The sequence below is a fragment of the Emiliania huxleyi genome (genome assembly GCF_000372725.1).
Source record: "Emiliania huxleyi CCMP1516 unplaced genomic scaffold EMIHUscaffold_358, whole genome shotgun sequence".
In the NCBI taxonomy this organism is placed as follows: Eukaryota; Haptophyta; order Isochrysidales; family Noelaerhabdaceae; genus Emiliania; species Emiliania huxleyi.
This window is the reverse complement of record NW_005199289.1, coordinates 76,325-96,421: the sequence shown is the minus strand read 5'-3', so window position 1 is coordinate 96,421 and position 20,097 is coordinate 76,325. Positions and strand designations below refer to the sequence as shown.

General features: G+C 65.7%; 7 protein-coding genes across 7 annotated transcripts; 5 read left to right on the top strand and 2 right to left on the bottom strand.

The window, feature by feature from the left end:
- Positions 1 to 1,398: 1,398 nt before the first annotated feature.
- EMIHUDRAFT_117749 (hypothetical protein) lies at positions 1,399 to 2,991 on the bottom strand (the record flags this gene model as incomplete). The annotated part of the gene is made up of 3 exons (XM_005772529.1): positions 1,399 to 1,803; positions 1,926 to 2,099; positions 2,464 to 2,991. 3 exons carry the CDS (start codon positions 2,989 to 2,991, stop codon positions 1,399 to 1,401), a joined length of 1,107 nt encoding a protein of 368 aa, XP_005772586.1.
- Positions 2,992 to 5,755: 2,764 nt separating this feature from the next.
- Positions 5,756 to 6,479, top strand: EMIHUDRAFT_369279 (hypothetical protein). The gene has a single exon (XM_005772528.1). The coding sequence runs from the start codon at positions 6,154 to 6,156 to the stop codon at positions 6,352 to 6,354; it is 201 nt and encodes a 66-aa protein (XP_005772585.1). The 5' UTR covers positions 5,756 to 6,153; the 3' UTR covers positions 6,355 to 6,479.
- Positions 6,480 to 8,093: 1,614 nt separating this feature from the next.
- On the bottom strand, positions 8,094 to 9,708 carry EMIHUDRAFT_117747 (hypothetical protein; the record flags this gene model as incomplete). Its single annotated transcript, XM_005772527.1, has 2 exons — positions 8,094 to 9,134; positions 9,202 to 9,708. 2 exons carry the CDS (start codon positions 9,706 to 9,708, stop codon positions 8,094 to 8,096), a joined length of 1,548 nt encoding a protein of 515 aa, XP_005772584.1.
- A 983-nt stretch (positions 9,709 to 10,691) lies between these two features.
- Positions 10,692 to 11,455, top strand: EMIHUDRAFT_470010 (hypothetical protein). The gene is made up of 3 exons (XM_005772526.1): positions 10,692 to 10,749; positions 10,843 to 10,957; positions 11,033 to 11,455. Exons 1-3 carry the CDS (start codon positions 10,714 to 10,716, stop codon positions 11,212 to 11,214), a joined length of 333 nt encoding a protein of 110 aa, XP_005772583.1. The 5' UTR covers positions 10,692 to 10,713; the 3' UTR covers positions 11,215 to 11,455.
- A 2,169-nt stretch (positions 11,456 to 13,624) lies between these two features.
- On the top strand, positions 13,625 to 16,514 carry EMIHUDRAFT_242384 (hypothetical protein; the record flags this gene model as incomplete). The annotated part of the gene is made up of 6 exons (XM_005772525.1): positions 13,625 to 13,978; positions 14,888 to 15,295; positions 15,373 to 15,429; positions 15,568 to 15,864; positions 15,930 to 16,014; positions 16,099 to 16,514. 6 exons carry the CDS (start codon positions 13,625 to 13,627, stop codon positions 16,512 to 16,514), a joined length of 1,617 nt encoding a protein of 538 aa, XP_005772582.1.
- A 316-nt stretch (positions 16,515 to 16,830) lies between these two features.
- EMIHUDRAFT_242383 (hypothetical protein) lies at positions 16,831 to 18,374 on the top strand (the record flags this gene model as incomplete). The annotated part of the gene is made up of 4 exons (XM_005772524.1): positions 16,831 to 16,875; positions 17,148 to 17,339; positions 17,418 to 17,633; positions 17,721 to 18,374. The coding sequence occupies 4 exons, from the start codon at positions 16,831 to 16,833 to the stop codon at positions 18,372 to 18,374; spliced, it is 1,107 nt and encodes a 368-aa protein (XP_005772581.1).
- Positions 18,375 to 18,878: 504 nt separating this feature from the next.
- EMIHUDRAFT_242382 (hypothetical protein) lies at positions 18,879 to 19,460 on the top strand (the record flags this gene model as incomplete). The annotated part of the gene is made up of 2 exons (XM_005772523.1): positions 18,879 to 19,233; positions 19,324 to 19,460. 2 exons carry the CDS (start codon positions 18,879 to 18,881, stop codon positions 19,458 to 19,460), a joined length of 492 nt encoding a protein of 163 aa, XP_005772580.1.
- Between the last annotated feature and the right edge of the window lie 637 nt (positions 19,461 to 20,097).

The window sequence follows — 20,097 nt, the reverse complement described above, 5'->3', positions numbered from 1 at the left end:
TTACCCCAAAATTCCCTCCAATGGACATCGAACTCAGTATAATTCCGCCTACTATAAGGAGCAGTCCCTCGCCCACATCCATAGAGATCCCATCCATTCAGCGGGGTCGCAGCTGCCTCTGGTAGGCACCGAGATGTACCTTTTTGCGCAAATGGTCAAAATCAAGGTTTTGTAACACGAGCTGTGCCACACGGCGGCGGCTTCTCGCCGCCAGCAGTTGCAAAGATCAACCGCCTTGCGCGCAAGGCTCAACGCTCGGGCGTTGACCGCACCGCGTACCCTCCCCACTCCCGCCTCTCATTTGTGTCACACCACGCGGAACGCATCTCCATCGCTTCGGTGAAGGGGGTGAACCGTGCCATCCTCGATCGCCGTGCAAAGCTCGCTTCCGAGCTCTCACGCCGCGCGTAGGGCCCTTAGGGGCCTAGAGAACACAACCCCCTCTCTCTTTTCTCCCAGTAAGCTAAAAGTACATACAACAACTCTAACACTCACACGTCGTTTGTTTTGTTTGAGTGTGAGGGTGTGAGCGAGGTGAGTGAGTGAGTGAGTGAGTGAGTATTCTTGATACACACACACACACACAAACAAAAGAAAGAATTTTACGACAAACAAGAAAGAAACACACACACGCACTGTGAGCTGTCGTTGCTGTCGATCCCTTTCTCGACTGTCTGAGCTTGTGCGTCTTGGGCCCGTGGTTGTGTTTTTGTGTGAGCGAGGGTTTTGCCCTAGGGGTATGGGATTTCGTCGATCTAGAATACCACGTGTCAGCTTTGCCGACGAGCACCGAGCTCTGCCACAGCCGCCTCTCCCACCTCGCCGCGCCATGCACTGCAGCAAGTGCGGCACAGCCATTTCGCAGGCCGCCTATTTCTTCGACGGGAACGTCTATTGCTGCGTCGACCATAGAGTTGCGCACTACGCGACTGTGAAGGATGCGGCTTCCGATCGCGCGGGCGCGCCGTCACAGAGGGCTTTGCTTGCTTGGGGACGAGGGGCGGCGGTGGCTGCACGAGGAGCCGCACTGGCTGCGAGCGGACGCCAAACGCCACGACCGGCACCCAGCGTTCGGCCGGGCTAATGGCCCAGCCGTGCGTCGTCCTGTTGAGGCGCAATTATTGTGAGCCACGAGAGCTGCAAACGTGGCCCCACGTTGCCGACCGTCTTCTCTCTCGCTCCCGCACGCCGCGCGCAAAGCGGGGTCATACGGAGTCTATCTCTCTGGCGCCTCCCAGCACGCAGCCGGCAGCCGGCCGAGGGCGCGTAACCCAGTCGTACTACTTAATCCCCCCAGTACCGCTCTACCGCAGTAGACTACCGCCAGTACGTGTGGCATTTACGTTTTTTTTTCTACGCGCACAACTCCCCCCACCCCCCCCCCCCCTCGTCCGGCACTCACCCCATCGCGCGGAGCAGCTCCTCCATCTCAACGCCGTCCTGCGCCGACTGCTCGACCGCGCGGACGGTGCGGATGTCGTTTGGGAGCTCCTTGTCCTCGCGCATCCGCTCGTACTTCCAGCCGCCCTTGCGCGCGGCCGGGAAGTCCCACGTGTCGCCCTCGGGGTACGTGATCGTCTCGTGCTCCGGGTCCCACACGCACTCGATCACGCGCCTGTCCGCCTTCGAGTCGGCGACAAACCGCTTGTGCTGGTCGCCGTCCAGGGTGAGCCAGTCGTAGCGCCGCGCGCTGAGCGAGCCGCGCTCCGCATACCGGATGGAGAAGCGGGGCGTCTTGCGCCCCGTCTCCGACTCGGTCCTCCACTCGGTGCGGAGCTGGAAGTCGATCGAGTTCATGTTGGCCTACTCACGGAAACACATGCCGGTCCGCCGTCTTTTCGTTTTGATGCGGAGAGGCGCATCCGAGTTCGTGGTGGCCGGCTTCCACTTGAGGAGGGAGGGGCAGGTGCCTACGCGTACCATACCTCCAGGGTATCGAATCCAGTGTGGGCGCAGTCCCTGAGGAGGGACGGGCGGGTGCCGCAGACATACGGCTCCAGGATCGGTGTGAAGATGACGCCGTCGTTGCCGTGCTCGACCTTGCGCAGCTCGTCCTGGTACGCGTAGAGATGCTCCCCGCCGCTGCCCCCCGGCTTCACCTGCTGGAAGAGTGCTGCCGTGTGTGGCCCGGCGTGGGGTGTGCTAGGCTGTCGCCGCTGTGTGCTGTGCGTGCATTCTTCCACCCGATGTCTATTGTCCGCACTGCCCGATGTCTATTGTCCTCACTGCCCGATGTCTATTGTCCACATTGGCTTGAAGATGTGCTGCAGGTGGCGTATCACTCTAAAGCTGGGCTCATCTCGGCTCGTCTCGGCTCAGCTCGGCTCGTCTCGGCTCATCTCGCGCCTGCTGGAAGATGTGCTGCAGGTGGCGTATCGAGAAGAAGTCCTTCTGGTCGACGGCAAACGGCTCGGAAGACAGGTCGCGCCCGGTGGCGCCCGCCTCGTAGCGCGGTCCGAGCACCTCCCGCTGCAGCGCGAGCAGCCGCAGCGGCAGCGGCTTGTCCATCAGCCACGTCCCGCTGACGGCGCACGCGTCATACGCCAGGTAGCGGAGGGAGCGCCGCGTCTCGATGGTGCCCTCCTCGGTGCCGCGCCGGACGGCGTCGAGCACTAGCTCGCCGTCGAGCAGCGTCTCGTCGAGCGGGGCGCCGCCGCCGCGCGCGGGGAAGTGCATCGCCGGCAGCTTGATGAACTCGAACCGGCGGTCGACGGCGTAGGCGCCCCGCTCGCCGAGGACGAGGAGCATGTACCGCATGCCGTCCGTCTTCTCGGAGGCGTAGAAGCCCATCCGCTGCAGCGAGACCTGCTGGTCCGCGTTCATGTGCCGCCGCTCGAACGAGACGGGCTGCGAGCCGGGGAAGCTGTCTGGCTGCGCGTCGCCCTGCCGCATCAGCTGCAGGAAGAGCGCGCGCAGGTTGTTGAGCTCCGTCTGCTGCTTCACGCGGGGCAGGTCGGGGAGGAAGAGCGGGTCGGAGGAGGCGGCGGCCATGGCAGAGCACCGAGGCCCTCGTTCGAGAGTGTAGGCTTTGGGCGCGACGAGAGACCGGCGAGACCGGGAGAAGAACGGTGCTGTTGGAGAGTGTGAACTCAAACCTACTTCCTGACCGTAGCCTGACCGTCCTTGTGTAACCGTGTCTCATGTTTGGTTTGTCCTGCCGCGCACATTGTCATGTTCCTTTTTTTTGCCGCGCGTTTTCCATGGCGGGCAGCATCGGAATGCTTGCCCGCCCGGCGCCGCGCCCGCGAGAGGCTGCGGCGCCACCGAGCAGGCTGACGCCGCCGACGGAGGCTCTAGCTCCGTCGTCGGCGGCAGCTCGCTCTGCGGCTACTCCGCGGAGAGCAGCCGCGTGCAAAAGCGCTGAGCAACTGCCAGATGCAGCGCCTGCTGAGCTGCTGCCTCTGCTGCCGGCGCCGCTGTACTGCTGCGCGGCACCCGAGCCCGGCTGCTGCTGCTGCTGCCCGCAGCCGTTCTGCTCGCTGCCGTGCTCGCTGCCTCAGCTCGGCGGCTCGCTGCCTCAGCTCGGCGGCTCGCTGCCTCACGCTCGCGCACCGGGAGCGGCAAGGGCGGCGGCGGGGACGCTGGGCGCGGCGGGCGCGACGGCGGGCCAGAGGCGGGCTTCTTCAGCGCGCTCGCCGAGAACGGCCTCGTGCTGCGAGAGATGCGGAAGGACGGGCACTGCCTCTTCCACTCCATCGTGCACATCCTCTCCGAGGCCGGCTGGGCGGACCGCGTGCGGGCACGGCTCAAGATTGAGCTCGACGCCGCGCCGCTGCGCTCCGCCTCGTGCAGGCTGCTCCTCGCTACCGTGGAGGCGCTGCCCGCGTCGGGCGAGGACGGCGTCGGCCGGATCCTCGAGCAGGAGGCGCAGGCGATCGGCCGCGGCGGCTGGGGCGGCGGGTTATCGCTCACGGTGCTCTGCGAGACGCTCGGCTACAGGATCGGCGTCGTGGAGTACCGCGAGGGCAAGTACGGGCCCGCCCACGTCCAGAGCCAGCTGGACAAGGGCCAGGCCAAGTACGTCTACCCGATCGGCGTCCACTCCGGCGAGTACTTGGGCACGCTGCTCAACCGGACCTCCGCATCGGGCTGCGGCTTCCATTTCGACGTGCTGGAGGCGCCGCGACGCGGCAAGCGGCCGCACGCTGGTAGCCCCGTTGCGCCGCTGCCGGAGGCGCCAGAGCTCGCCGGCGACGGCGAGCGGAGCCTCCGCGGCTGCCTCGAGGTGGGCGACGAGCTTGCCGCCGCCCTCGCCGCGGCGAAGGAGCTGCTGACGCCGCAGGAGGCCGTGACCTCTCGCGCCGTCCTCGAGCAGACGCTCGCTTGCGCCTGCAAGCCGCCCGGCGACGTCCTCCGGCAGCACCTCGTCGTCGCCGTCTCCCGCCTCCCGCCGACTGTCCTTTACGACGGCCGGAGGCGGGCGCCTGCGACGGCGGAGGAGATCGCCTCCTCGCTGCGCGACGTCAACGGCGACCTGCTGCTCGACGGCATCTTCTCGCCGTTCGAGCTGCTCCGCCTCGTGATCGACGCCGGCTACGGTCGGGCGGCGGCGAGGTTCGCCTTCTTCTTCCCCGGTGGCGGCCTGCCGGCCTCGCGGACCGAGGCGGAGGACGCGCGGCTGGCGGCGGCGTCGGCGGCCATGGCAGAGCTGCCTCCCGACGCGCAACTCAGCACGCTGAGCGCCGAGGAGCGCAGCCGGGCGATCGGCGCGTCTCTCTGCGGCGCCATCGCGCACCTAGGCGAGCAGCGCACGGCCGAGCTCACCGCCCTGTTCCTCGAGGGCTGCGACGCGAACGGCTTGCTCGAACTGCTGCGCTCGGCCGACGCAGGGCGCCTCCTGTCTTCTCTCCACGACGCGCGGGCGGTGCTCGCCGCTCGCGACGCCAAGGCGGGCGAGGACCGCGCCGCCGCAGCCGTGGCGGTAGCCGCCGCGGCCGAGGCGGAGGACGCAGCCGTGGCGGCCGCCGCGGCCGAGGCTACGCGCGCCGCGGCGAGCGACGGCGGCGGCTATGTGGCGTACAAGAAGGCGGACTACGCGCACGCCCTCTCGCGCTCGGACACCGACGTGCAGATGTACCTGTTTGAAACCTTCGGCGGGTGGTGCAACGCGGTCAAACGGCTGTTCTACCAGATGAAGGACAAGGTGCGCAACAAGCTCTCGAAGCGGCAGCACGAGGACGAGGCGAGCTGGTCGACGCGGTCGTGGCTTTCGCTGCAGGCCCAGCGCATGTCAGTCGCGCTGCAGCTCGCGGCGGCGGAAGAGATTGCGACCGAGCTCAGGCTCGCCGCGGCGTCGGAGGACGCCGCCGTCGCCTAGACTCCCCTGCGTCACTACGTGCCTCCCCGTCTTTGTAGCCTGGCGTTTGTGCCCCGTTTGTGCCGCGTCCCGTGCCCCCGAGTTCATTTCACATATACGCACATTGTCATGCTGTTGGGTTTCTCCTGCCGCGCACATTGTCATCGACTTGTATCCGACTTGGTGGTTGTGGTGATGTAGCGATGGTGTGGGTCTCTAGTGACCTATACAGCTCCTCCGTGTTCCGTCTCCTGACATGGTACCGACCGGTGAGTGCACGGAGTGAGCAGTGCGGCACTGAGGCCGACATGAGAGCTGGTGCGACACACAAGCGAGATGTGTTGCCGCACAGCATTTCCGGCTTACGCTCGATACGTTGGCTGGCACCATGGGCACCTGCGCGAGCCGTGGTGATTGGCTGGGCACAGAGGCTCGGCGCACGGTGGCACAGCGGCCGCCAACTGCTTGGCTCGGAGGCTGAGCAGAATGAGTACAACCGCAACATCAACTTGGGTGCTTGCGGATCTTCTGCGACAGAGCGCATCTCCGCCAGCACTGCGGCTGTGTGGACACGAGTATCCCCTCTTGCTTCTCCTTACCGGTCCGTTCTCCTCGCCTACGGACCACCATCGCAGCTGCTGCCTCCGCTACCAGCTCTCGGGCTGCTGCAACGGCAGTTACCGCAAAGATCTCGCACCGAATGTGGACCCTGCCTTTCGCCGCCGCTACTACCGACGTCGCCGCTCGACACGACCGGAGCTGTACGCGATGAACACGCGACGATCGACACGCCCTCTCTGCCTTGTGTGGCGATTACCACGTCGTGGGGGAGTGTTGGGCATCTGTTCGACGTGGCAATGCCACTCTACCTCATTGCTGTCTCTTCCTCGTCTGATGCGCTCATCAACGTCAACGCGGCGAGGCCTCCCAACGGCCCAGTCGCCGCGCAGCAACGGGGCGCCCCCGCTGCCGCTCCCGCGCCCGCCGCTCCCGCCGCGCCCGCTCAAGCCGCCGCCCCGCGACGCTCAGCCCGGATTGCAGCTCGCGGCGCGCCATGACCGAGCTCCACAACGAGCTCCTGTTCATTATCTCCCCTTTCTCTCTCTCCGCCCACTCGGCCGCGCTTTGACCCCTTCACTGGATCATCTTAGCGCGCAAGTCTTGCCAACAAGCAAGACCATCCTTCGCGAAGACGCAAGGTTGGACGCTTAGCCAGCCCCGCGAGACGCCGGCGGGTAACCGGCATACCTACGCTCAGACACATTCACACTCTGCTGTTGTTGTCTGCCGCATCCTCATTCATGAAGACTGCGGAGACAATGGGGGAGTGTTGGAGAGTGTGAACTCAAACCTACTTCCTGACCGTAGCCTGACCGTCCTTGTGTAACCGTGTCTCATGTTTGGTTTGTCCTGCCGCGCACATTGTCATGCTGTTGGGTTTCTCCTGCCGCGCACATTGTCATCGACTTGTATCCGACTTGGTGGTTGTGGTGATGTAGCGATGGTGTGGGTCTCTAGTGACCTATACAGCTCCTCCGTGTTCCGTCTCCTGACAGGTGCGCGCGGGCGACAGTTTGTTCACAGCCTTCTCTCGAGGTTCTCGAGGTGGATATCCTTTGGCCGCGTTGGGTAGCGAGGATTGGTGTAACCCGAGCCACGAAGCTCGCGAAGTGCGGATTTGGAGCGCCGCGCCGGACCTCCGGCGGGGCCCGCCGGGGCCACGGGAGAAATCATTTTGGAGGTTAGACTACCCTGTACAAAGGGCGCGACGCGGGAGAGAATTCGCGGGAATGACCGACGCGATGCAGCAGATGTTCGCGTACGGCACGGCCACGCCGCCGCACTGTCGCGACCGCGAGGAGACCGGAGTGATTCGCCCGGGCGCGCATGTGCGAATTGTGGGGCTTGAGAGTCGTTCGGACCTCAACGGCGCGAACGGCGTGGTTCTCGACTATTCCTACCAGAAGGCTCGCTGGGCTGTGCAAATGGAGCGTAAGGCGGTCAGGGTCAAGCCTGCCAACATGCGTGTCGACTACAAGCAACCTGCTGATGTGCCGTCGGCCAAGTCGTACCTCGAGAAGATCACACCGCCGGGAATGCAGTTCACGCCTCAGATGCCACCAATCCGCTTTGGTGCCGATTTCCAGATTGAAAAGCCAGATCTCGAGGCGGAGGCGCGCTCGGCGCGCATGCAGGTGCTGAAGTGCGGCCTCCACGCCGCCGGCGCTTTGTCGGGAGGCGGGCTGGACGACCTGCCCGCAGATCTGCGTGCTGCACTGCAGGCGGAGGCCATCATCTGACCCCTCCCCCCCCCCCCGCCCGTCTTGTGTCTTCCGATTATACAGCTAGAGAACACAATCCCCTCTCCCTTTTCTCCCAGTAAGCTAAAAGTACGTACCTATCCTAGAGAGAGAGAGAGAGACGTACGAGCTAGCACATGAATCATGATGACATATTCTTTGAATGCCGTGGGGCTCCTGTCGTTAGACGTGGAGACGCGAGGGTTGCCCCCCCTTGCCCCACCACCTCGTGTGTGTGGAGAAGTTTACCTTACCTTACCTTATTCATGAAGCGAGACCGAAACGAGCGCGAGTAGCACCCCCCCAGGGCCCTCCTCCTGGCTGAGGATGAAGCGATAGGAGAGAGAACGACGAGAGTGGGACGACCGCGAGGTGGACAGCGGCCAGGGCGCGCACTTGGGCGCGCAAACTAAGGGGTGGGTGCGTGGCAAACCAACGGACCCAGCCCGGAAGACGTCTCAGCAGAGCAAGCTGCTGTTGACGCAATCGAATCCTTCTCAAGCATGCACGGGGTAAAACATGGTCACGCCCTGGTCCGAGTACGAGGCGGGCGGAAGCGGCTGGTTTGGCCCCGGCTGCGCGATGCTTGCGGGGTCGGCTGCAATCGCAGTCGCGCAGATGGAGTACAGGTCCATGTCCTTGAAGCGCGCCCAGACGTCCCTCGGCACCATCCGGAGGCAGTCCTGCTCCTGCATGGCGATGGTGAAGACAAGCGTCGACACGATACGCTTCATGCTCTGCGTCATGAACGAGCGCTCCGGGTCGTACTCGCCCTTCACCGGAGCATTGTAGCCCACGTAGAGGTCGATGTCGTCCGGGTGCTCGTAGACGGCGGCGAGCTTCGCGTCCCACGGTGCGGCAAACTGGTCGAAGCTGGTGATGGGAGGGAGGTGGATTGCTGCGCGCACCTGGTTGAACGACCCCACGCGCTGCCCGCGGCTGCGCTCGACAACCTTCATCTCAAAGTTGAGGAGGTAGGAGGGGGTGTTGCCGAGGGTCTGGAGCGAGGATGGCGCGACTTGCGCCGCGTGCAAAAGCTCACGCAGCGTCGGGCCCGTCGCGGCGTCGGTCCAGTTGCCGGGCTTGGCGATCCACTTCTCGGAATACGACCCGAGCGGGCCAAGCTCCTCTGGCGGCATGGCGTGCCACATGTACGACGTTTCGTACTCGAGACCCGCCGAGGCGCCCGTGAACAAGTCGCCTTTCAGATGCTTGGCCACGTTCAGGCCGGCGACCATCGGCGAGTAGCGGTTGAGCGGAACGTTGAGGGCCGCGACCTGAGCGTTGACCTCGCCCACAGTGCCGCCGTTGAGGAAGCCGACGTACTCGCGACGGACCACCTGAAAGAAGAGGAAGGTGACGAGCTGCTTCGTGCTCTCGAAGATCCGCGGCCCGTCAAACTCGGGGTGCATCTTGCGAATCTCGACCGCCAGCACGTTGTGTACCGACTGGGCGCAAGCGAGCATGAAGTACATCCCCACGTGCACGTTCGTGTGGTTGCTGCCCGAGGCCCAGACGTTGGCTTCGAGCTTGCCGAACTTCAACGGCGGGCGTGAGAGGGGCGTGAGAGGGGTATGAGAGGGGCGAGGAGGTGGACGAGCGAACACGGGCGAGGGTGTGGCGTGTGTGAGGGGTGAGGCATGCCTTGAGCGTCTCGCGAGACTCCGGGGAGAAGGGGCCATTGTCGGCGTCCATGTATCGCAGCGGCCTGCCCGAGGAGTTGACGCGGACGGTGCCGTCCTCCTTGTTCATCAGAAAGGCCTGCTGCTCCTTGGTTTGCCCGTACACGTACCCCATGTCGAAGTCGCCCGAGAAGTTGCGGGTGTAGTGCTCGCCGTCGGTCAGCACGCCGGACTGGAACCAAGAGGCGATGAAGAAATTGACCGCCCACATGGCGAGCACATTCGTGCGCGGGTTCTGCGGGGCCGGCCCGGCCGGCCACAGCGGCGGAGAGTCTCCCGTGGGCGGGACGCCGGGGCCCGTCACGCCAGCCTCCTCCAAGCGCCGCGCCCACGGCGCGGCGTTCTCACTCTCGGGGTCGCCTCGATCAAACAGCGCCTTGACCTTCTCGGGCGGTGGGAGCCGCCCGCCATCCGCTGCCCGCTCTGGCATGCGCGCGCCGCGAGTCCAGTCGAACCACTCCTCCGTCGCCTACGGCCAAAGACGAGGCACATCGGAGCGACGCTGCTCGACCGCGACGTCGTCATCACGACCTAGCACGGCGCCAGCTTGTTATACGTGTAGACCCACGGCGTGACAGCGGGCCAGCTGGGGTTCGCAGTCAGCGGGTACCAGCAACGGCCAGCGGCGAGCACGCCGGTGTACATGGTAAAGTAAGGCAAGTAACGTGCAGGGCCGTGGTGGACGAGGGAGGGCGGCATCACTCGGGTGAAGAAGTCCCAGAGCCGCTCGTTTGGATCGCCGCAACAGCACGCGCACTTGATTACGGCGTCGCAAATCAGCGACACCGGCGTGCAGCAGAAAAGTCCACCCGGGCTGCAGCCAGCGGCGCAGGCAATGCCGACCGGCGCTTCGAAGAGGCAGTTCATGCAGCAGCAGCACGCCGCATCGCACGGGCGACACAGAGAAGGGCAGCTATCGGGCGGGTAGTACGAGTACTCTTCCTGGCGCGTCATCTCCGCCTGCTTGGGCGCCGCCTCCAGGCGACACTCCTCCCGCTTCTGCTTGACGTAGCCCGCGGGCGGAGGCGGGACAGTTGGTCGCGCGATGACCATCGCGCGCGGCCGCTCCGACTATAGTCGATAGTTCGATAGTTCGAGCGCGTCCGAGAGGTTGTTTTGGATCTGCGAGGGCGCAGGCGGCGGCGGCGGGCGCGCGTCAGCAGCATAAAATGGGATGAGCACGGCGCGGGCTTGTTTTGGGGGTCGCGGGGGCCGCAGTAGGCACGGTCGGAGCGCTGCAGTGGTGGTTGTGGGGCGAGGCGAGAGGACACGCGCGGGGGCAGCTCTCATCTCGCGTCGCGCCGTAACACACGATTGCACACACCGCACCGCCCCCAGCACCCCACGTGGCGGTGTTTTCTTGTTCTTGACACTTGCCCTGGCCCCGGCGTCTCGACAACCCAACCCGCTCGCTCGGCCCACCTCCTTCGGTCGTATGGGCGTCCTCGAGCACGACGATTACGCCGGCAAGGCGCGCGCGCTCGCCATCACTGGTCGCCCCGCCCGCGCGAGCGGTTGCCTGCGCCGCCGGCTCCTCACCCCGCGCTCCGCCTCACCGCCACAGCTGCTGTACCTCCACAGCAGCCAGTCCAGCTCGCAGCTCGTCATCGTGGCGCAGAGAAAGCTCGAGACGCAGCTGGAGAGCTACAATGTCCCGTTCGTGAAGATCGACGGCATGGGTGCGCTGGCCCGCGCCTAACGCAAGCCCTCGCCGCGCTCGTAACTGGCGCGTGTGCGTCTGCTTTGCCCGACAGAACTTGAGAAGAAGGAGGTTCGAAAGGCGATCTGGGAAATGTCCGACCAGAAGCCGGGCACGTATCCCATCCTCGTCGACATGGTGAACGGGAAGTGCTACGCGGGCGACGACCTTCAGGCTTCGCAGGACACGGGCAGCCTGCAGACCGCGCTGACGACGTCGTATGGCAGCAGCGCGTAGTTCTCGACTAGCCCTCCTAGCCTTCAGTGGGAGAGGAGGGGCGACCGCGCGACCACGTCGCTCAGGCGTGGGGAAAAGAGGCTCGCCCCCCAAACAGTACCTCTCCCGCACTTCTCTCTGGTCTCTTAGCACCTCTAATGTGCGCGGCCTCTCCTGCCACTTGCCGCTCCTCTCTGCTCCTACCTACAGTACGTATTAAGGTCCGTTTTGGTACCGTGGCAGAAATTGTTCAAAAATGGTCGAATTTGCACGGGGTGCAGAAGCGACTGTGGACTGATATTTCTGCTCAATTTTGCGGGGGACCCAGTCGCCAGTGGCGACGACCGTCGCCTCGGACTGGCTCGCGAACGAGCTGGCCGAGCACGGCGGAGAGATTGATGCGGCATACCGCGACCGCATAGTGATGCACCTGATGACGGCCGCCGGCGCCTCGGCGCCGGCCGATGCCGTGTTCAGGTCCTTGAGGGTTGAGGTTCACGGCCGGCGAGGCGATGCAGACCTCTCGCCCGACCTCCGCGTCGGGCGAGGACGACGACAAGGACGCCGACCGCTCCGAGGAGTATTCCGACGACGCACGGGAGGGTGTCCGACTAGCTGGCCTCACCCATATCTTACCCCTTCTGTCCCCCCTCCTCCGACCCCCCCCAGGCTAGATGGAGTAGTCAGATGTACGGCGGATAGCCGTGACCGGCTCTACCAGGGCTCTTAGATACTACGTACGGCTCTACACGGACGAGAGCAGGAGCACTTGGAGTGCTATTAGCCAAATCCAGAGCAGAACCAGTCGAGGGCATTGCCGATTGCGGAAAGGAAACCCTTGCCAAGGGGTTGGGGTGGGGGCGGGTGGGGGCGGGTGGGGGTGGGTGGGTGGGTGGGTGGGTGGGGGGGGGGAGGAACCTCTTCCCAAGAGCGCCACTCTTGGAGCGCCGCCACCACCCAGACAGAGCGCTGCGTGCGAGCACCGAGCAGCATGCACCCCCACCGGGCGGTGATGACGGCATACCGCCCACCCCACCTCTCTCGGCGCACCCCGGCAGCCAATTGTGCCGGCTCGAATCCGCAAGCCATCCCGGCAACGGCGAGCTGCAGGCCAGATTCGCTGAGGGCCCGTGCGTTATTTAATTAATCAGCGGGTCTCGTGCGCCGCGTGCGTCCTTCGGCTCGGCTCTCGCTCGACACGCAGAACGCTCCACATGGCGCCACCAACCTATCGCGAGCTGCAGGCTAAATGCAAGGCGCTCGGTGTCTCTGCCAGTGGAAAGAGGTCGGCGCTCGTCAAGCGAATCGAAGCTGCCGTCGCCGTCGCACAGGGGAGCAATGCTCCATCAGCCCCCGATTGCCCGGCCGCTAGTTGCATCTCAGCCGCCGCCCGAGTCCGCGCGCTGCGGCCTGTGGCGGAGGCACGCGGGTCGTGCAGCGCCGGCGCCTCCGAGGCGGATCTGAAGTCGCTGGTGGAGAGCCTCCGGCTCAGCGGCAGCGCCGCGGGCGGGGTAGCCTCGCTGCAGGTGGCAGAGCCAAAAATTCCCCCATCGTGGGGCGCGCTGTGGGTGGAGAGCGCAGAGTGGCACTTCTCCAAGGACCACTACAACTGCTACGGCTTCAACATCTTCCCTCCTGCAGACGTGCTCAAGACAACCGAGCAGATCTTTGGGGACTGGGAGTGCCGGACGAGCTGGGCGGAGGACATGCATGCGCGGTCGGAGGGAGAGCCTTCGGTCGCTGACCCAGGGTGGCTGTGCGTTGCCTCGTTCAGCGAGTTTGACTACCTCTTCTGCTGCTTCGACAAGTCGTCGCCTTGCTTTGGCGACGTCCGCCACATGGTCAACAACTGCTGCGAGGAGCGGCCAGTCGGCAGCGACGCGCTCGCCATCACAGACCGGCTGGTCGAATGGCACGCTTCCGCGGGGGATGACGAGGAGGCGGCGGCGGATGCCCTGTCCGACGTGCTGTTTCGCGCCACGAGGCACCCGGAAGAGGCGGAGCCCAAGGTGGCACAGGCGGAGGCACCAGCACTCAAGCCAGAGCGCCGGCCCGAAGGACTTTTAGGTAAGAGGTAAGCTGCGGTCCGCGAGGGCGATGCCAGAGTCTGCCGCCGAGTCGGCTCTCTGTCTAGATGACGGGAAGACGCACACACGCCTCCATTCACTCCATCCACTCAGAACACCGCAGACTTGGACAAAGTGACAAGTGCGCGCGCCGCAGGCGAAGAGAAATTTTGAGCTGGGCCTCCCGTTCACACTCGTGTCTGGCCTTTTCTCGGGGCCGCGCCTGCGGCGCGCCGTGGTTTCTTAGATTTTTGCGGAAATCGCTCGGCGTGGTTTCTTAATGGTACGTTTTCTTAATGCCCGCAACCCACTGTAGGTTGAAAAAGAAACAAGAAAACTCGAAACGAAACGTCTTTTGCCATCCAATGCAGCCCTGCAGCGTCGAGTCCGTGCGCGTGGGCGCAATCATCGAGGAGGCGCTCGAGAAACTTTCGTTCCTGGCGTCCATCACGCCCGATATTGTGGCCCATCGCGACGAGCTCTCCCAGACCGTCGGCGATGAGATCACTCGCATCCTTGCGCAGCAGCGGACGCTCGAGTCGCGGTACGAGGAGTTGGTGGGGCAGCGGCTCGCGCTCAAGGCGATGTCGAACAAGCGCTATAAGGAGAACCAGGACGAGGTGCGCACCGTCGCGCGCGCGCTTCGGGAGTCCACCAATGAGCTTTGCCGCAACCTCAAGGGCAACCCAAACATCGCTGAGAACCTCCCCAAGGTCCAAGTGGAGCGGTCAGGCCTCCACGCGCTCCTCGCAAGGACACTACGAGAGCTGCATGACGGCTCATTTGCGTCGCTGACCTCCGCTGTCGAGGAGGAGGCGGCGAGAACACGCAACATTGCCGAAATTATGGAAAGGGAGAAGGAGGCTGCATTTGCGGTTGGCCAGCTCAAGGCTGACCTGGCGGACCTCGAGTGCGCCCGGCTGCTCCTCGAGGCTGGCGCAGCGATCGACCAAGCCAAGCAGAACGGCGCCACGCCGCTGTTCATGGCGTGCCTCGACGGTCACCTCGAGGTCGCCAAGCTCCTCTCCTCCTACGGCGCCTCCCGCGCCGCTACGCCCTTCGGCACGCCCTGTGCTTCGACGTAGCATGGGCCCCCGGAGGCCCATCTACAGCAGCGGCGAAGTGAGCGTGTTTGTGGTGTTGGTGTGACGTCTGAGCTTGGATCTGTGACTAAAGCCGCTTACCACTGATGGATCCCCACCCGAATAACACACAGTGAGCGCCCCAGCACTTCACTACGCCCTCCGCGCGAAATCGCTAGTGGTGCTTTGTGGCAGCACATTGTGCTTTGTGGCAGCACGGGTGCGGTGCCCGAGACCGCGCGGCGGCCGCCTCAAGCACGGGGCGGCGGGCTGCCGCCAGCTCCGCCTCCCAGTCGGACATCGAGAAACCGAGACGATACGAGACGATACGAGACGATACGAGACGAGACCCAACCCTATACGACACTTGGAGCACTTGGAGTGCAGTCAGTAACCTCACATCCAGGGCCGGGGAGCTGAGAAGCGCACCCAGACACGAGACGATTTTTTTGCGTTCGATTTTTAAGGTGCCGCAACCGGCTATACAGACTATACAGACATGTGTGTATGCGGCTCGAGCGCCTCTTCGCCTCCCTGCGCACCGAGCACGGCACGCTCGCCACGCTCGAGGTGCTCGAGTTCGACGCGCTGCAGCTGGGCCGCTCGCGCGTGCTCACCGCGCCGCCCGCATGCAAGCACCTCACCGGCCGGGAGTACCCCTCGCTCGGCGGCGCTGCGCACGACATCCACCAGCAGCTCTACGGCACCGGCCGGTGCGATTACCTCGTCGCGTACGAGTCGTACGTGACGGGGCTTGGCGCGCAGCACATACGCGCGCTCGGCACGTCGCGCACGCCGGTCCGCCGGCACGGTGAGAGGCAGAGCTTTACCGCCTACTCGCCCTTCCTCGCGACGACGCCCGTTCAGGTGCTGCGCGATGCGAACGGCCGCGGGCGGTGGATACCGGTCGGGTGGCTGCGGCCGCTCGCGCGGCTCGCGACGCCGCCTCGTGGGGTGCCCGCCGCGGCGTGCCTCGTGCCTCTGCGCCGCGCGCCTCGGCCCTCGCCCATCCTCTCCCTCCTCTCCCCTAGGCGCAGCACGGCGGCGGCAGCCCGAGCGGCTACGCGAGCGGGAAGGAGGGAGGCGAAGTGCCGGCGTCCGCCGCCGGCGGCGCGCGCGACCCCGCCCCCCGGCCCGGCAAGCGCCCCCTTGCCCCCTCCTCCTCGGGCCCCCTGCTGCGCGACAAGAAGAAGAAGAAGAACAAGAAGAACTTTAGCACGCGCAAGGGGCTGGTGGTGCTGCTCGACGCCTCGCGCGCCACGCGCCACGCGGCCGCCGACGCCGAGATGCCGCGCGAGGTGGTCGAGGTGCAGGCTGGCACCGACGGCGGCCTGTCCAAGGTGATCATCGTGCGGCCCATCCACCCGTCTGCCCGGCGGGACGAGGGCCACACCGAGCGGCTCAGCAGCGCCGACATCGAGCCGCTTGCGCGCGGCTTCGCGGCGCTCTGGCACAAGTATAAGGACGGTCACGATACGATGATGTACGAGGCGCTCATCATGGCCATCAAGCAGCAGGCGTGCGTACGCACGCCCCTTTCGCCGCCCCTCCCTTTACTCCAGCCGAGAGAGCAAACCACCACCGCCAGGCGGAGACGATTGTGGAGCCGAGCGCGACGGTGTTTCGCCAATCGGTTCCGTCTTCGGAGCCCGTGCCGGTCGAGCTGAGGACGGGTGCGACGCTTGGGGCGTTGGGATTTTTGCGGCCGTCCTCACCTCGCCGCCCCTCACCCCCGGTCCCGTCCCGTTGGCATGCAGGTGAGGCCGCCCCGAGCGAGCAGGCCTCCGCTGCCCTCGCCGACGGCGACGAGACAGTCAAGGTTGGCATGGTTGGCTTCATCCCCCGCTTGCACGCCACCCTGCCCTTTGTGGTTGCGACGGTCGGCAAGGACGATCCCGGCCGCGGCAGAATCATGTTTGTGTGGCCCTGCGTCGCGGAGGGGTGCGAGCGGCCGCTCGAGGCGCGCGGCGGAGAGCTGGAGCCGCTCGACGCGCACTTTGACCGCTTGTGGCGCAACGGCACGGACGCGAGGAACGCGCAGATCCTGCGGGGGCTGGAGGAGGCGGTGCGGTTGGAGGCAAGGCGGCGCGGAGAGAGCGGAGAGGTTGTGTTTCGGGCGCTCGTGCCGCACAAGGACGTGCCGGTGCCAGCCGCGTGTCACCGGCCGCAGTAACGACCGCAGGCAGCGCGGGATGCGCGCGGGTGTTGGCCCGGCGCCGCCCCGCGAGATAGAGAACGCCAAGCACACCGATCGCGGATCGGGCGAGGCGAGGCGGGCGCGGAACCGGAAGGCGTTGGTGTCGTGCATGTTGGCCCCTGTATCCATGTTTCCGGAAACCAAAAAGGAAACGAGAGGGTCCCCAGCACTTTGCGTTTCCGGAAATTTCCAGGGAAACTTATAGGTCGGTCGGAATCCCCCAAAACAATTAAATTCCCTCTCGAGCGGAGAGAATTTGGGATTCGACTCCCGCGCAATCAAGTCATCAACGATGGTGCCAACGGCCAAAAAAGCGCCGGTAGCAAGCACGATGGAGGTGCGTCTTTCCCATGCTCGCGCGCCCCCCGCGCGCGAACTATGCATGGGCCCGGCTCGCCCGCTTGGGGATCCACCCGGCACACCCCCGCCCCCCACCTGCCGGCTTACCTGCCGTCAGTTCGCGCGGGATCGCCCACAACTGTCAGCAACTGAAATCCAGTTGCTTCAGCTGTGACTTCAGCCTCGCCTCACCGCTCTCCCTTCGGTCGCACGCCTCCGGAGAGAGGTCGCACACGACGCTGGTGACCATTCCCGACGAGCCATGCGCAGGTCGCGACCCCTGAGGACCTCCACACCTCCAAGGAGAAGCTCCGCGGCATCGGCGAGGCGACCGCTCTCTTTTCAGAACCTGCTAGGGCAGAGGCCCTGTCCACCCTGGCGTCCCTCGAGGGGTCGCCAGGGCCCGCCGCGGCCCTGGCGAGGCCCGTGGGCGGCCTGCTCCTCATCGACGCCTACGCCCTCGTCGGCCTGGCCGGCAAATATGCCAGCGGCGGGGGCGGCGCCGGCGATGCGGGTCTCATCTTTACCAGGTGGGTCGAGGCGATGGCCGGGCACGAGTCGCTCGCGCCGACGCGGGCGCTCCCGGCGCTGGCCACGCCGGAGACCAAGGCGAACTTCGTGAAGTACAAGCGCCGGATGACCGCGTACAAGGCGGACGTGGAGCGCGCGCTTAAGCGGCGCTCGACGGCCGTTTCTCGCCGGAAGGACCCGGCGGAGGCCGACCGCGAACTCGACCAACTCGTGCGGCAGGCGCACGTTCCTCTCCAGACCCTTTCGGACGCGGCCGACACGGGCGGCGGCGGCGGCGGCGGCGGCGGCGGCGCGTCCTCGCTCGATGCCGAGCTCGACGTGACGGCGCAGCTGCGCGCGTTTGCCGAGGGTTTGCACCCGCGCCTCGGCGCCGACAGCGCCGTCCACCTCTTGGAGGGCTGCCGCGACGTCCTCGGCTTGATCGCCGCCGAGGTGCGCGGCGCGCCTCCGCCGCGTGGGCGCGGCACGTCGCAGCTCCGGCAGGTGTCGCTGCTCCTCAACTATGAGCGGCGGCGGCGGCAGCTGAGCGAGGCGCTCGCCGACGAGCGGCGTGTCGAGCTCGAGCTGGCGGCGCGCCGCCAGCAGGCCGCCGTCGACGCCGCGCTCGCCGACGAGCGGCGGCGCTCCGCCGCGGCGTACGCGAAGCTCGACGCAGCGCTGCAGGCGGAGCGGCAGGAGACTGGGCGGCTCTGCACGGAGGTGCGGCGGCTCAAGGCGGCGGCGCGCGAGGCCGAGACTGCGGCGGAGCTGCGGTGCCGCAGCCAGGAGAAGGAGGCCGCGGCGCACTTTGGCTCCATCGCCTCAGAGGCCGAGCGGCGCGCCAAGGTCGCCGAGGCGCAGCGGGACGACGCGTGTGAGGAGGCGGCGCAGCTGCACGGCCTCTTCGCGCAGCTACCCAAGACTACTCTAGTAGGGGCCGGGCGCTTGAGCGTCGGCGGTACACCTGTGCAGATGTTGCACGGGTGAAATGGCTCCTCGTACAGGGTATGAGGCAGATGGTGGGTTTGAGTGTCGTGAGTGCTTGCAGCCGCGAGTGCAGCACCGTTTGTGACTCCCGTGGATGCAGTTGGGTGGGGTACGGTGCTGGGGGGCGGTCCGGTGCGCCACAACAGCCTCCCTGGCTGACCCCCATCCAGTTCGACACCTCCATCCTGACCGTGGAACCCCAACTTCAACCGGTCATATCTCGGGCGGACTGGCACCTCAGGAGCTCATCCTGGGCGGTTTGGGGAAGTCTTGGGGGTGTACTCGAAGGTGGGAAAAAGAGTTTTGCCCGAGATCTTAACCCGGGGGCAGTCTGAGCACCGTGAAAACAGCGGCCCACAGCTTATAGTAGAGCTGGCTGCGCCGGACTGACTCCGTCGACCTCGACCTCGTCATCGATGTACATCGAGACGAAGGACAGGTCTGCGCTGCACGAGCCCTCCCCGAGGCGGCAAGAGAGTGAGCTCCACAGTAGCCCAGCTGTACATGCTCGGCCCAATGTCTGCGGCCGCTCTCTCCGAGATTTCAGGATCCGGCAGCTCGTGGATGCTGGGCGGCGCCTCGGACGAGAATATTGCCGACGCGAGCGTCACGCACAGTGACCTAGCTGCAGCACCTGATGCAGCGAGGGGCGTAGCTGAGCGGATGAGCGAGGCGCTGGACGGCGCAACGCTCCCCGCGAGCGAGAGCGACACGGTAGGCCGCGTGGTCGTGGTCACTGGGGCAGGGTCAGCGGGCCAGCCCGACAAGGAGGGCTTGCTAGCGGCGCTGGGACTCAAGCGGGCGGTCGACGACAAGGTGCTGCTAGACGAGGCAAGGCTGGTTGCAAAGGACTACTCGAGTGCGAGCGCAGGCTTCTGCTTCGTTGAGGAGGACGAGGAGGAAGGTGTGGAGGAGGACGAGGACCGGCGCCGCGTCAAGGCTACCACAGCCATCATGGCGAGCGATCTTAGCGATCACTTTGAGCTGAACTTTAGCGATGCACTTGTGGTGGCGCCGGTGTTATACGGTGGGCGGGCCAGCGACGGCAACGTCGTTGCCGTACTGAGCATGCGCGTGTGGACGTAGCCCCGCAGCACGGCTATGCCTCGAGGAGCGCGAGGAGTCGGGGAGAACGGTTGGGAGACAGGGGGGGGGGGGGGGCTGCCTCTCGCCGCGGGTCCGTGCCGGGTCCGGCGAGTTCAGAGGGAGCGAGGGACGGACACCTCAGCGGGCCGCCGCCGTTTTGACATTTGAGCTTGTATGTGACAGACACTGTGGCAGAGTACCGCATGTCAAGACTTAGAACATCGGCATGGCTTGGCAAGCTTGACGGGGCCTAGAGCCCTGTCCGCTTACCTCTCCAAGGAATCGCGCTCGCCGCGAGGGTGCGCGCGTATCATGACACCGCGCGCGCCGGCCCGCCTCGCGTTGGGGCTAGCCCCGTGAATATCACCCCCTCGACGACGGTGCAGCCGAGCTCCCTTAGCTTGGCGCCGGGGCGCCTGAGCCCATCTTCGCGCCACGCCTCCCTCCGCTTGCGGAGCTGTGCATCGCGCGCGACCGCCTTGCACGTGCACGGGGAAAGCAGCGTCGCGGCGAGATCGCAAGCCAACTCGTGCGCCAATTTGCTGACGCCGCGGGCTTGCTCCTCGTCCACCTCGTGGTAGCGCAATCCAAACGTAAAGCTGCATTTGCGGCTGGAGATGGGATGCGCGTCGTCGTG

Bases quoted from the DNA above. Each gene is read 5' to 3' on its own strand.
- EMIHUDRAFT_369279 (XM_005772528.1), top strand. From the start codon at position 6,154: ATGCCACTCTACCTCATTGCTGTCTCTTCCTCGTCTGATGCGCTCATC.
- EMIHUDRAFT_470010 (XM_005772526.1), top strand. From the start codon at position 10,714: ATGGGCGTCCTCGAGCACGACGATTACGCCGGCAAG. The intron at 10,750-10,842 runs GCGCGCGCGCTC...TCACCGCCACAG, and splicing joins ACGACGATTACGCCGGCAAG to CTGCTGTACCTCCACAGCAG. The intron at 10,958-11,032 runs GTGCGCTGGCCC...TTTGCCCGACAG, and splicing joins CGTGAAGATCGACGGCATGG to AACTTGAGAAGAAGGAGGTT.